This window comes from Anas platyrhynchos, chromosome 10 (genome assembly GCF_047663525.1).
Source record: "Anas platyrhynchos isolate ZD024472 breed Pekin duck chromosome 10, IASCAAS_PekinDuck_T2T, whole genome shotgun sequence".
In the NCBI taxonomy this organism is placed as follows: domain Eukaryota; kingdom Metazoa; phylum Chordata; class Aves; order Anseriformes; family Anatidae; genus Anas; species Anas platyrhynchos.
Window position 1 is genome coordinate 3,090,281 of NC_092596.1, and position 12,182 is coordinate 3,102,462.

The following is a 12,182-nucleotide window of genomic DNA, read 5'->3' on the forward strand; positions in this document are numbered from 1 at the left end:
ATAGAATACATGCTAGTTCACCTTATACACAGAAGAACCACTGAGGCACAAACTGATTCCTGTTATAAATACACTAGTTTCTCATTCGTGCTAAGTCTTTGGTATGCATAAAAACATCTGCTATTATTCTAAAGGGACTGTGTGAGGTTTGACCAAACTTTGTGCAAAATGTTAATCTCATTTTTTGTATTCCTACATAGTTTCAGACATACCCTGTAATTTTCAAGAGTAGCCTTCTTGCAAATAACTTTACAGAAGAAATCTAGAAGTAGCACATGTTAAGTAATACATTTTCTCGCATGTTGTGTTTTAACATGTTAAGTAATACATTTTCTCGCATGTTGTGTTTTAACTTCTGAATTAGATTGAGAACACCTCTGCCGCTATCTGCTGTAAAGGTCCCAGAGTGCAGAAATTAAACATGCAGAACAGCACCGAGACAACGCACTGCATACAAAATTAAGCTCTAGGATTAATGAAATATAAGTGTTAGAACAGAGACTTGAAATATTAATAAATACTTCCAGAGACAGAGTTATCAGCAGTAGACCTTAGTTTCCTTAGTTTATTAAATAATTCCATGGCACAGGCTGTTTTCTATTGGCATAGCTTTGGGTATGCAGTCAGTAAACAAAGTCAGATTATCCAGGCAAACACCGTGCTCTTTAACCAGTTCTGTAGATGTGTAGATGTATGTGCACGTGGCAGTGCACACAAGCTGCCATCTCCCACCTGAAGAAGCTGCTCCTGGCTACACTGATAACTAGGTTTTGCTACTGTGCTTTTGTTGAACAGTGATTTTGTTCCTACTCCTAAAATATGAAGGCAAACAGGGAGTAGAGCATCATGCACCAACTGGCACATGCTCCATTTGAAGTATGCCCACTGTTGCTGTAAATTCCATTATAAGGAGAGTGATACCAAACAGTATTTGTCAGGTAGAAATCAGAACATAATATATATTCTTAACATATGAACTAGCATAAAAGAGTTTATAGTCCACATATGACTTTATAGGATTTATGAACTTAAACGTATCTTAAAAAGAAATTCCTGATGTCAAATATTAAAGTTAATGCTGTTAATAAATTAAATTAAAAAATAAAAGTTAAAAAAAAGATCTCTCCACATTCAAGAAACAGGTAAGCAAGTGAGATGTTAATCAGAAGAAAAAAATCTGGAGTGTTTGAGAGATTTTAGAAACCATACTACTTATATTTCATATACACTCTAAATTAGAAGAGCATAAAAATGTAAATATTTCTTGGCTTTTTCCGCCTTGTTGTTCAAAATAGTCCACTCACAGTCCCTGCAGGATCTCTCCATCAGGTATCTTCAGTGACAGAAGATTCATGTTTAAGACAAAACAATTAAGAACTGTAATAAAAAGAAACCTAGAAAACTATTGTAGCCTAACAGTACTTTTGCATTCATTTATTTTAGCATAGCCACAGAACAAAATAATTTGTACATTCAGTCACATTAAAAACAAGGAATTACAAAGCAGTCCACATTTAACCTAAGTGCATTCCCTTGGAGTAACACAGTTCCATTTGTTTCACTTGTATGTCTTCATATGCCAAAGCCCATCATTTAAATAGTGGATATTTTCGATGCCAATCCCTTTGTTGACCTTCTCACTGTTGAGTACGAAAGCATTAGGTTAAAGATTACAGCAGTACTAGACTCCATATTTAAAGTAAAAAAAAAAGATGTACTATTTGTCCAATAAAAAGGGAGAAGCTACAATCTGCAAGTCATACATTACATATGGACAGGAAACATTGTTATCACTCAGCAATGTGAATCATGCTTAATAATGTGACAACATTTGCCTCCCATATTTTGTCAACCACCTTCCACAGTATTTTTTACTGCTTCTTTGTGGGAGAGACAGTTCCGAAGAAAGCCACCAGAAGGGTTGTATGAACTGTAGCATTTCTCTATCAAAGAAGCACAAGGGCTGTAAATGATACTTTCCCTTGTAGCACAAATGGAGGTGTAACAGAAAACAAGGCAAGAACACAGAGCCTGACATGCTCTGATTCCAAATATGCCACAGACAATCAAATACAGATGAGCTGGTTTGTTTCTATTTTCAGGTCATCTACCCACTTAATAAAGGACTACAAATGCTAAATTAATGTGGAACTTTCAACATATTGTCCTATATTGTTTGAGTCAAGTCAGCTCTTAAAAGCGGTTGTTTTGTACATCTGCACTGGATTTGTGTTTGTCTTTTTTCCAGTAGATTAATTCCATAGAAAAAAGTCTAATCTTGTCACAATAAACAAAACAATTCATTCAAAGACTGAAAAGTTTAATTACCCTGGAAAATTTATTTTACCCTATTTATACCAAGTACTCTATTGCTTACAGAACTTGTCCAAAGGTAATCAGGAAGGAAAATACTTCTATGTTAATTGCATTAATGCATCATGTATCATAATCATACCAAGTGACTGAAATCATACTGTATAAAACAGAAAACTGTGAAACAGTATCACAGAAAACAGCATGCTAACATGCTATATAGATCAATATCAATTAACTTTTCCTCTCCAGTTTATGTTGCTCCTTGTAAGAGCAGGACATTTAACTGCAAGGCTGCTGAATTTGAAGTTAGGATTAGGAATATAGATAATCCAGGCTTGCAGATCACTGCAGGTATAGGACTGGGACATAAATAGCTACACATTTCCCTTCTTCCTACATGCTCTCAATCTGTCAAGAACACTACAGATAATCCTGAGCAGCAATTACCTACCAGCTAGAGCTGGTGTAAATCCAGGCTGCAGCAGTCCCATTCTACCCCTGTCCATTAGGGCACATTGCCACCTCTCCCCCTTGTGCTCTCATTACTCCTTATGACTGCATGATGACTCAGTTCAGAAGATGATGCTGGTGAGAATTACTCCACAAGAAAAAGTGACTTGTTTTCATCAGAATCAGCTTTGTTACCCACACTACTGCTGGATAGGGTTGCAACCAAAGCAGCCCAGACCTACTGGGGCTACTTTGTATGATGCAAAATCATCTTGCTGCCAGGTGCTGCAACTTAAAACGGCAAAGTGTTTTAATTCCTTATAATTTAGCATTTATGCTATGAATAACTAACATCCATTTCAGTGTTCTGCCTCTTTTTCTTCTGAAGTAGTTTTCACTTGATGTTTATCCCCAAACAGACCTCCACATTTCACAAGAAGCTTAACTAAGCTACTAAGCACATCAGGCAGGAATGCTGCATGTGGGTACAAGGCAAAGAAAAAGAGAAGGCCATAGAAGAAGTGTCCAGCTGGTCAGCCAAGTACCAGCAGGATTTTAGTCTCTGTTACTCGTCCAGACAAAAATCACTTTAATGATGCTAACTCACACAGATCCAAATTACATTTCTTGCCCTGCCCAAGCAGCAAGTACTGTAACAAGTATTTCTTTTTTCAGCAAGATCTTTGAAGAAGTACAATCAAAGCACAAGGAACAGTGATGTTCAGAGGCACTGCTGATGTTGTGCATCTTAAAAATCCATATTTACATAACTATTTTAATTGCACAAACAAAAATCTAGGGAAGGTAATTCCTTGCCTCCTCTTCCTCTCAACTTAATATTAATTAACAAAGGACAGCTTGAATAAATGTCATACTTGAAAGAAATATGATACAACAGTGATTCAGTAACCATGACAGTGGTGCTTAAATTCCAAACTAACATAGGAATTATGACACGGGACAGGTTACATTTCAATTGTCACAATACTTACATGTCCTCAGCTGACATCTTCATTACTCCCACACATAATGCATGTTGCTTTCCCTCTGCCATTATTGCCTACAAGTTACCACTAAGGAAAATGGAAGTTCAAAAAAGTATAAGCAATAACAAAAAAAAAAAAAATCACTTTCCCAAAAGCAACAAATTCTCTAGTTGAATTGTTGCCCCTTTAGTAGTTGTAGAGCACTAGCTCTTGAAGATAAGCAAAATCACACACTGCATTTAACAATTGAACCACAGTGCACAGAACATAAAGCATGTATTTATGAACCTCAAATAGCAATTACAAAATAAAAAGATCTCCCATCGCTACATTCCATTTCTTCCTTTGTGCCTAGCAGAGAGATGATAGTCTCTCCCTTTCTAGAACAAAGCTACAACTATACATGAGATCATTTTAGATTCCAACATAGAGAATAATTGAGACAAATCTGAAAAAAATATAAGCATTGAAGTCAGACATGGCCTTTTCAAAGTTCAATAACATGTAATGCCAACTGCTCATCTTTTCCCTTAGCTTCTAAATAACAACAAAAGCAGCAGAGGTTGGTATTTGCTCAGTAATACAATTAGCAGAAGTGAATTAGCACACTTTCCTCCTTTTAGATACGCTAAAGTTTGCCAGATGCATGAAGCAAGTCCTGACTACAGCAGAGCTGATCCTAAACCTCTGTCCAAACGCCCTGAGAACAGGACCACATTCTTCTATAACTGAAGATCAATTGATTAAGACAGGTTACAAATTAGGCTGTACCTCATCTCCTTCCACAGTTCCAACATCATTGAGGAGCTCCAATTACCTATTAGATTAATAGCGGAGCATCCCACCTAATGGAGCAGAGCAGAATTAATTATGTGGGGGGTTGGAACATCACCGTAAGGAAAAGAAATTAAGAACAGTTTTCACCTTGCCAAGTAACATCTGAACCTCTGCAGGTCTTTTCAGATTGCTAGTTATTCCATTACATACCATTCAATTCCAGAGTAATTCAAATTACAACCAGCTGAGAACACATGAATAGAAAATTAACTTAGCAAGCAGTAATTCATAGATGAAGGATACAACAACAGTATCAACCGCAGCAGGGTAAAGTTTGGCTCCAGGAGATGTCAGGCCAGGGCACATTATATTAGCTCCACTTAGTACAAATTTAATGGCTCCTTTATCAACCTGCTGATGTGGTAGAATAAATGGATCTAGGAGGGGAAAGATACAGCATTACAATTAATACGTGAAGATGACAACATGAATAACTCATTATACCAAGTCAGTTTAAAAGGGGGCAATTAGATGCTTAATGTGCTGCAAGAGTAGGAAGGCTGAGAAACAATTACCAGAGCTCCTGCTGGGCAGCACTGTCCTGAAAGGACACAAGGACAGTTTTCCCTGATCAAATTTTTAAAAATATATAATATATATATATTTTTTTTCCTGAGAAACAGAGGCTGCAACTATCAGAATCAAACACTGGGCCTAAAGTTCCTGCTCACTCATGGAGCCCACACACTGAGTGAGTTTTAACGAGCTTCCCCCAAGAAAACAATTGCTCAAGTGCCAACAAAATGAGGGACCTTAAATCCCCCAAATAACATGTATAATCTCTTTCATGAAAAATAAAGACTTTTAATGTTAATGGAATGAAAGAGGCAAAGACAGCCAAAATTAGGAAGGCCATCAGTTCTCAAAGCCATTTTTCAAGCACGTACAACCTCTTGAAACATTTTGAATATTGAGACTTTGACAGAATAACACTTTTACTATCACCTAAACTCATCCAATCATAATAGAATTGAGCAGAACAGTAAGAACAACAATAAAAGTAAACTAAGGTATGACATTGGAAAAAGTACAAACCTGGCAGCCTAAATACCGAAGGGAGACAAGCATCCATTGCATCATTAAACTCACATTTAAAGACTATTTTTGCAGTAAGAACCTACAAGTATTTGAAGGCAGCAAGAAGGGTTTAAAGAAAGACTTGGAAGAACAAAGACAGGTCAACAGGACAAACAACAAGAAATTTAGACTCTGTGCTACAAAATTCACTCTGAGGAATTTTTGTGGGACTTTATGCAACTTGTTGTTTAAAAAACAAAAAGGTTAGATTATTAAATATACAGAATTACATTAATTCTGGCGGAATGCAAACCACATAGGCACCTAAGAAGGCCATGCAACTACAGTTGGAAAGGTATAGAACATTTTAAAGATCTGTTCTGTAACATGTATAGTAGGTTTAAAAAAAAAAAAACAAAAAACAACACACAACCTATTTATACAAAAGCCTTCTTGAATCACGCACTCACCCCTCTCCCCACCTCCAGTCCTCAGCAAACTTACATTTGTGAAGCAACCTTAGTGTTGGGTAAAAAATCCCTTCTCTTTGTCTGAAGAACAGCAACTCCCCGTTCACAGTAAGGATTTCTATATGCTCATGACTGCAAGATAAAAAAAAATAGAAATGTAATTCTAGTAACTACTTAGTCCTTTTTCTGTTTAAGTTAAGTATTTTACTTTGGACATTCTGGTCTACCTTGGCACCTGAGAAGGCAGTCAACTATCAAGAAAGTTTAAACCTGAAAATATAGTCTTGTATGCCTTGAACACTGGCCCCATGCACTTTCTTCCCCTTAAAGATCCAGAGGCAGCCAACCAATTGTTCACAAAGATTAGCAAGAATATACTACACTCCAGTTAAAAAAAAAAGTCATCTAAACAATACATGAAAGCTCAAAATTAAAAAAAAAAAAAAAAAAAAAACTACTTGAACTATCCAAACAAGTTTGAGCTTCACAAAGGTGAATGTTTCCCTTCAACAAGCTAATTCCCAGAGCCACCGAATACACAATACATTCACCAGCATTTTTGTTTTCCTCAAGCATCCTACCAGCAAACCTTCACAAGCACAACAACCACGTGCAGACTTTCTGGTTTGGTGATAACATAAACTATTACCTATAAGAAATGAACCCCCTAAGTCCTTCTACTATGAGAAGTAAACAGAAGATTGAAGCAATCCAAGCACTTTTGAAGTGGAGGTTAAGAGGAAAGAAACTTACCATCGTACTATTTTGACAGGGTCTTTCTTTGGCATAATTTGGTTTAGCCATGGTTCAATAACAGGAAATTGGTCTAACAGCTGGTTCTTAATACCTTTAATAACTGAAGTCTTCAACTGGATGCAGTTTGATACGTTCTCCTTTTCATCAAATCTGCCAAGTGAGAGTATTTCAGAAACACATAACCTGCTGCCCAAACGGTAGCATATTTGAGACGCATTATTAAGAAACGGTTGTAAATCTATAGGGGAATTAACAGAATAACATCTGTACTGCTTTCATGAAGTTTAAACCTAAACCTATCCCCCTGAGAATGCCGAGCTGGGAGAGTACAGAGCTTCCCCAGCAAGAGGCTGGCTTTGTCCCTACACATCACGCATACCCCGAGACACCTCTCTGGTGTCCCACAGGGGCATTTCAGGGACTCACGGAGCAGATTTTGCTGACAGCACTCCCCACCCCCCCCCACACAAGTAGGACCGGGCCCGGAGGACAGCGTGCCCGCGGGCGGCCCCCCTCAGTTTCCCGAGCGCGGCCCCACTCACTTCTTGAACATCCTGGGGGCGGCGACCGCGGAGCGGCGGTCGCCAGGCGGGAGGCGGCGGCACAAGCAGCCACGGCCTCACACGAGGAGCCGACGCCGTTCTCCCCACCAGCCAGAAGCGCCGCACGCTTTACGGCGTGTCGCACCGCCTCCATGGCAACGCAACGCCGCGCTGGGCGGGAGTACAGCTCCCAGGGGGCCGCGCGGAGATTCGGCGCATGCGCATAGGGGGAGGCGGGTAGGGCCTGAGGGGTCGGCTTAGGGGTGGCGGTGAGCGCTGGAGCTGCTGTGTTCCCAGGTAATAAATACATCGTTCCGACACGAAACCAGAGCCATAACTATGAACATCAGCCCTTCATACCTAATAATATCAAACACAAAATGAAAAAAATATCTTTCTTTATCTCTGTGAGGAGCAGACGCAAATGGTTTTGCTCTTTATGCAGCTGACTGCTGTAAAAGCATACAGACGTACACACAGACAGACAACAGCCCAATTTCATTTTAGAGCAACGGAAATGTTATCACAGGCATAAAGAAGACAAAAGGTCATCGTTTATAATAACCCAGACGTCAACTGGGATCACCACAGGTGCAAGTCCAGGAGGTTCACAAAGCGCCTAGATGATAACTTGGTGCAGGTGCTAAGGGAGCCAACTAGGAAAGGTGCTGTCTTAGGCCTGTTGCTGGAGAACAGAGAGGGTCTTGTGGGAGACATGGCAATTGGCAGCCATCTTAGTCATAGTGACCATGAAGTGGTTGATTTTAGAACTTATGGCAACAGAAGGAAAACTGCCACCAAAACTCCAGCCCTGGATATGGGGAAAGCAGACTTCAGGCTGCTCAGGGAACTAGTCAGCAAGGTCCCCTGGGAAGCTGCTTTTGAAGGCATTGGCGTCCATCAGTGCTGTTCAATCTGTAAGCACTGCCTCCTAAAAGCACAAGATCAGGCAATTCCAAAATATCAGAAGGCAGGCAGGTGGGGCAGAAGGCCGGCCTGGCTGACCAGGCATCTTCTACTGGAGCTTAGGTGAAAAAAGAAAGTGTATGGCTGCTGGTAGAAGGGTCAGGCAACAAGGAAGGAATACCGGGATGCTGTTTGTGTTTGTAGGAAGAAAATTTGTGTGGGCAAAGCCCAACTAGAGTTGAAGCTGGCCATGTCTGTGGGAGACGATAAAAAAGTTTTTTTTAGATATGTGATAAGAAAAAGGAGAACCAAAGAAAACATAGGTCCAATATTGATGCGGAAGGTCTCACAGACAATGACATAGGCAAAGCAGAGACATTTAATGCCTTTTTTGCCTCTGTCTTCAACACTGATGATGGGCTTCGGGACCCAGGGTGCCATGAGCTGGAGGACCATGGCAGTGGGAATGACAAACTCCCAACCGACCCTGAACGTGTGTGGGATTTGCTACTCCACATGGATCCATACAAGTCCATGGGTCCGAATGGGATTCATCCCAGGCTGCTTAAAGAGCTGGCTGACATCATCGCGGAACCTCTCAATTATTTTTCAACAGTCCTGGGAATCTGGAGAGGTCCCAGTAGATTGGAAGCTGGCAAATGCCAATTTTCAAGAAGGGTAAGAAAGAAGACCCCAGCAATTACAGGCCTGTCAGTCTCACGTCAGTGCCTGGTGAAATTATGGAGAAGATGATCCTTGAAGTTACTGAAGCGCACCTGGGGGACAATGCAGTCATTGGTCCCAGCCAACATGGGTTCATGAGGGGTAGATCCTTACTAACAAATTTGATTTCCTTTTATGATAAGATCACCCGTATGGTGGACCAAGGGAAACCAGCTGATGTGATTTTTTTGGACTTCAGCAAAGCTTTTGACACGGTTTCCCATAGGATCCTACTGGACAAAATGTCCACCATACAACTTAACAAAAACATCATACAATGGGTGAGCAATTGGCTGACAGGCAGGGCTCAAAGGGTTGTGGTAAATGGGGCCACATCTGGCTGGCGGATGGTCACCAGTAGGGTCCCTCAAGGCTCCATCTTAGGGCCAGTCCTCTTCAATGTTTTTATAAATGATTTGGACGTAGGACTAGAAGGTGTTTTGAGCAAATTTGCCGATGACACCAAACTTGGAGGAGTTGTGGACTCGGATGAGGGTGGAAAGGCCTTGCAGAGAGATCTGGACAGATTGGAGAGCTGGGCGATCACCAACCACATGAAGTTTAACAAAAGCTAGTGCCGGGTCCTGCACCTGGGACAGGGCAACCCTGGCTTTTCATACAGACTGGATGGCGAGACACTGGAGAGCAGCCCCACAGAGAGTGATCTGGGGATTGTGGTTGACAGCAAGTTGAATGTGAGCCAGCAGTGTGCCCTGGCAGCCAGGAGGGCCAACCGTATCCTGGGGTGCATCAAGCACGGCATTGCTAGTCGGTCGAGGGAGGTGATTGTCCCGCTCTGCTCTGTGCTGGTCTGGCCTCACCTCAAATACTGTGTGCAGTTCTGGGCACCACAGCACAAGAAGGACGTTAAACTGTTGGAGAGTGTCCAGAGGAGGGTGATGAAGATGTTGAAGGGCCTAGAGGGGAAGACGTATGAGGAGCGGCTGAGGGCACTGGGCCTGTTCAGCCTGGAGAAGAGGAGGCTGAGGGGAGACTTCATCGCAGTCTACAACTTCCTCGCGAGGGGGAGTGGAGAGGCAGGTGACCTATTCTCTGTAAACACCAGTGATAGGACCCACGGGAACGGTGTTAAGCTGAGGCAGGGGAAGTTTAGGCTGGACATCAGGAAGAGGTTCTTCACCGAGAGGGTGGTTGCACGCTGTAACAGGCTTCCCAGTGAATCAGTCACTGCACCAAGCCTGTCTGAATTTAAAAAACGATTGGACTGTGCACTTAGGCACATGGTCTAAACTTTTGGGTAGACCTGTGCAGTGCCAGGAGTTGGACTTGATGATCTAGATATTCATCTGGAGCTCAATCTGGCTACTGCCATTAAAGACAACAAAAAATATTTTTACAAATACATCAACGCAAAACGGAGGACTAAGGAGAATCTCCATCCTTTACTGGATGTGGGGGGAAACCTTGTTACAAAAGATGAGGAAAAGGCGGAGGTGCTTATTGCCTTCTTTGCCTCAGTCTTTAGTGGCAAATTGTTCTCTGGATACCCAGTACCCTGAAACACAACTGTGCACCGGCGGCAATATCGCACTAACCGAGACTCCCCGATCCCCATCCATAAATTAATTCGTCAATTGGAGAGCCAAGGAGTGATCAGCAAGACCCATTCACCTTTCAATAGTCCCATATGGCCAGTGAGAAAGTCTAATGATCTGAAACCAGGGCCCGGAGACTGTCGTGGTTTAACCCGGCTGGCAGCTAAACACCACGCAGCCGTTCGCTCACCCTCCCCCCTCCCTCTCTGGGACGGGGGAGAGAAATGGAAAGTGAAGCCCGTGAGTTGAGATAAAGACAGTTTAATAAGACAGGAAAATAATAATAACAAAATAATAATAACAATAATAACAATAATAATAATATGGTGATAATAGGGAAATAATAATAATATGTACAAACAAGTGATGCACAATGCAATTGCTCACCACTCGCTGACCGATGCCCAGCCTAACCCCGAGCAGTTCGGCCCCCTTCCCCCGGTTAGCCACCCCTATATATTGTTTAGCATGACCCCAGATGGTATGGAATACCCCTTTGGCTAGTTTGGGTCACCTGTCCTGGGTCTGTCCCCTCCCAGCTCTTACTGCACCCCCAGCCTGTCCGTTGGCAGGACAGAGCAAAAGGCTGAGATGTCCTTGGCTTGGTATAAGCACTGCTCTGCAACAATTAAAGCATCGGGGTGTTATCAGCACTCTTCTCATCCTAAGCCAAAACACAGCATTCCACCAGCTACTAGGAAGAAAATTAATTCTGTGCTAACTGAAACCAGGACAGCCTGTTCTCCCATGTGCCTGGTGACAGGACGAGGGGGAATGGGCTAAAGTTGCGCCAGGGGAGTTTTAGGTTGGATGTTAGGAAGAACTTCTTTACCGAAGGGGTTGTGAGGCATTGGAATGGGCTGCCCAGGGAGGTGGTGGAGTCACCATCCCTGGAAGTCTTTAAAGGACGTTTAGATGTAGAGCTTAGGGATATGGTTTAGTGGAGACTGTTAGTGTTAGGTCAGAGGTTGGACTCAATGATCTTGAGGTCTTCCAACCTAGAAATTCTGTGATTCTGTGATCCTCATGGGTCCCTTCCAACTCGGGATATTCTATGATTTTTTGGTAACTACTGAGTTATTTTTCCATTCCAAAGGAATTAATGAACTTTGATTCTATAGCTGCTAATTGGAACCTAATACGACGGCAATGTAGCTATACAAAGTAATATCCAGCTGTTCTACGTGGTATCATTTATTCCTATTGTAAAATACTAAGTCAGGAACACGGTAATAGTTAAAACAAAGGGATAGGAAAGAGCTGTGGTATCCGAGCTCACACGCTCGCTTGGGCGCGAACAGGAGCGTGCCGCCCTGACAGGCCGTCCCACACGGCGCCCCGCGCTCCCCAGAGCAGTTTCACGAGCACTCCCCGAGCCAGCATCCCCCAGAGACGCGCTGGCAGTTTGAAACCCAGCGGAACTCCCTCCGCAGCGCTCCGCCACCGCCGCAGCCCCCACAGAACGCGGGGCATCCCACATCCGCCGCCCGCCGGGCGGTCCCGCGAGCACAGGCGGCAGCTCAGCTCAGCTCAGCTCGCGCGGCCGCGTCCAAGGCCGGGCACTGCAGGAGCCCCGCAGGGCCCCACCCGCCCCACAGCGCCGCCGCCCCGCCCCCCGGGGAC

At 42.9% G+C, this 12,182-nt stretch overlaps 1 protein-coding gene and 1 long non-coding RNA gene across 2 annotated transcripts in view; both read right to left on the reverse strand.

Moving 5' to 3' along the window:
• LOC106017884 (uncharacterized) overlaps positions 1–10,966 on the reverse strand; it is a 466,435-nt gene extending 455,469 nt beyond the window's left edge. The window contains exon 1 of the long non-coding RNA XR_011811640.1: positions 10,947–10,966. This is a non-coding gene — a long non-coding RNA (uncharacterized lncRNA). The remainder of the gene's footprint in view (positions 1–10,946) is intronic.
• On the reverse strand, positions 1,420–7,535 carry MCTS1 (MCTS1 re-initiation and release factor). The gene is made up of 6 exons (XM_027465207.3): positions 7,375–7,535; positions 6,830–6,982; positions 6,111–6,208; positions 4,833–4,966; positions 3,759–3,826; positions 1,420–1,640 (listed from the first exon to the last, which is right to left on the reverse strand). The coding sequence occupies exons 1-6, from the start codon at positions 7,383–7,385 to the stop codon at positions 1,559–1,561; spliced, it is 546 nt and encodes a 181-aa protein (XP_027321008.1). The 5' UTR covers positions 7,386–7,535; the 3' UTR covers positions 1,420–1,558.
• Positions 10,967–12,182: the final 1,216 nt, after the last annotated feature.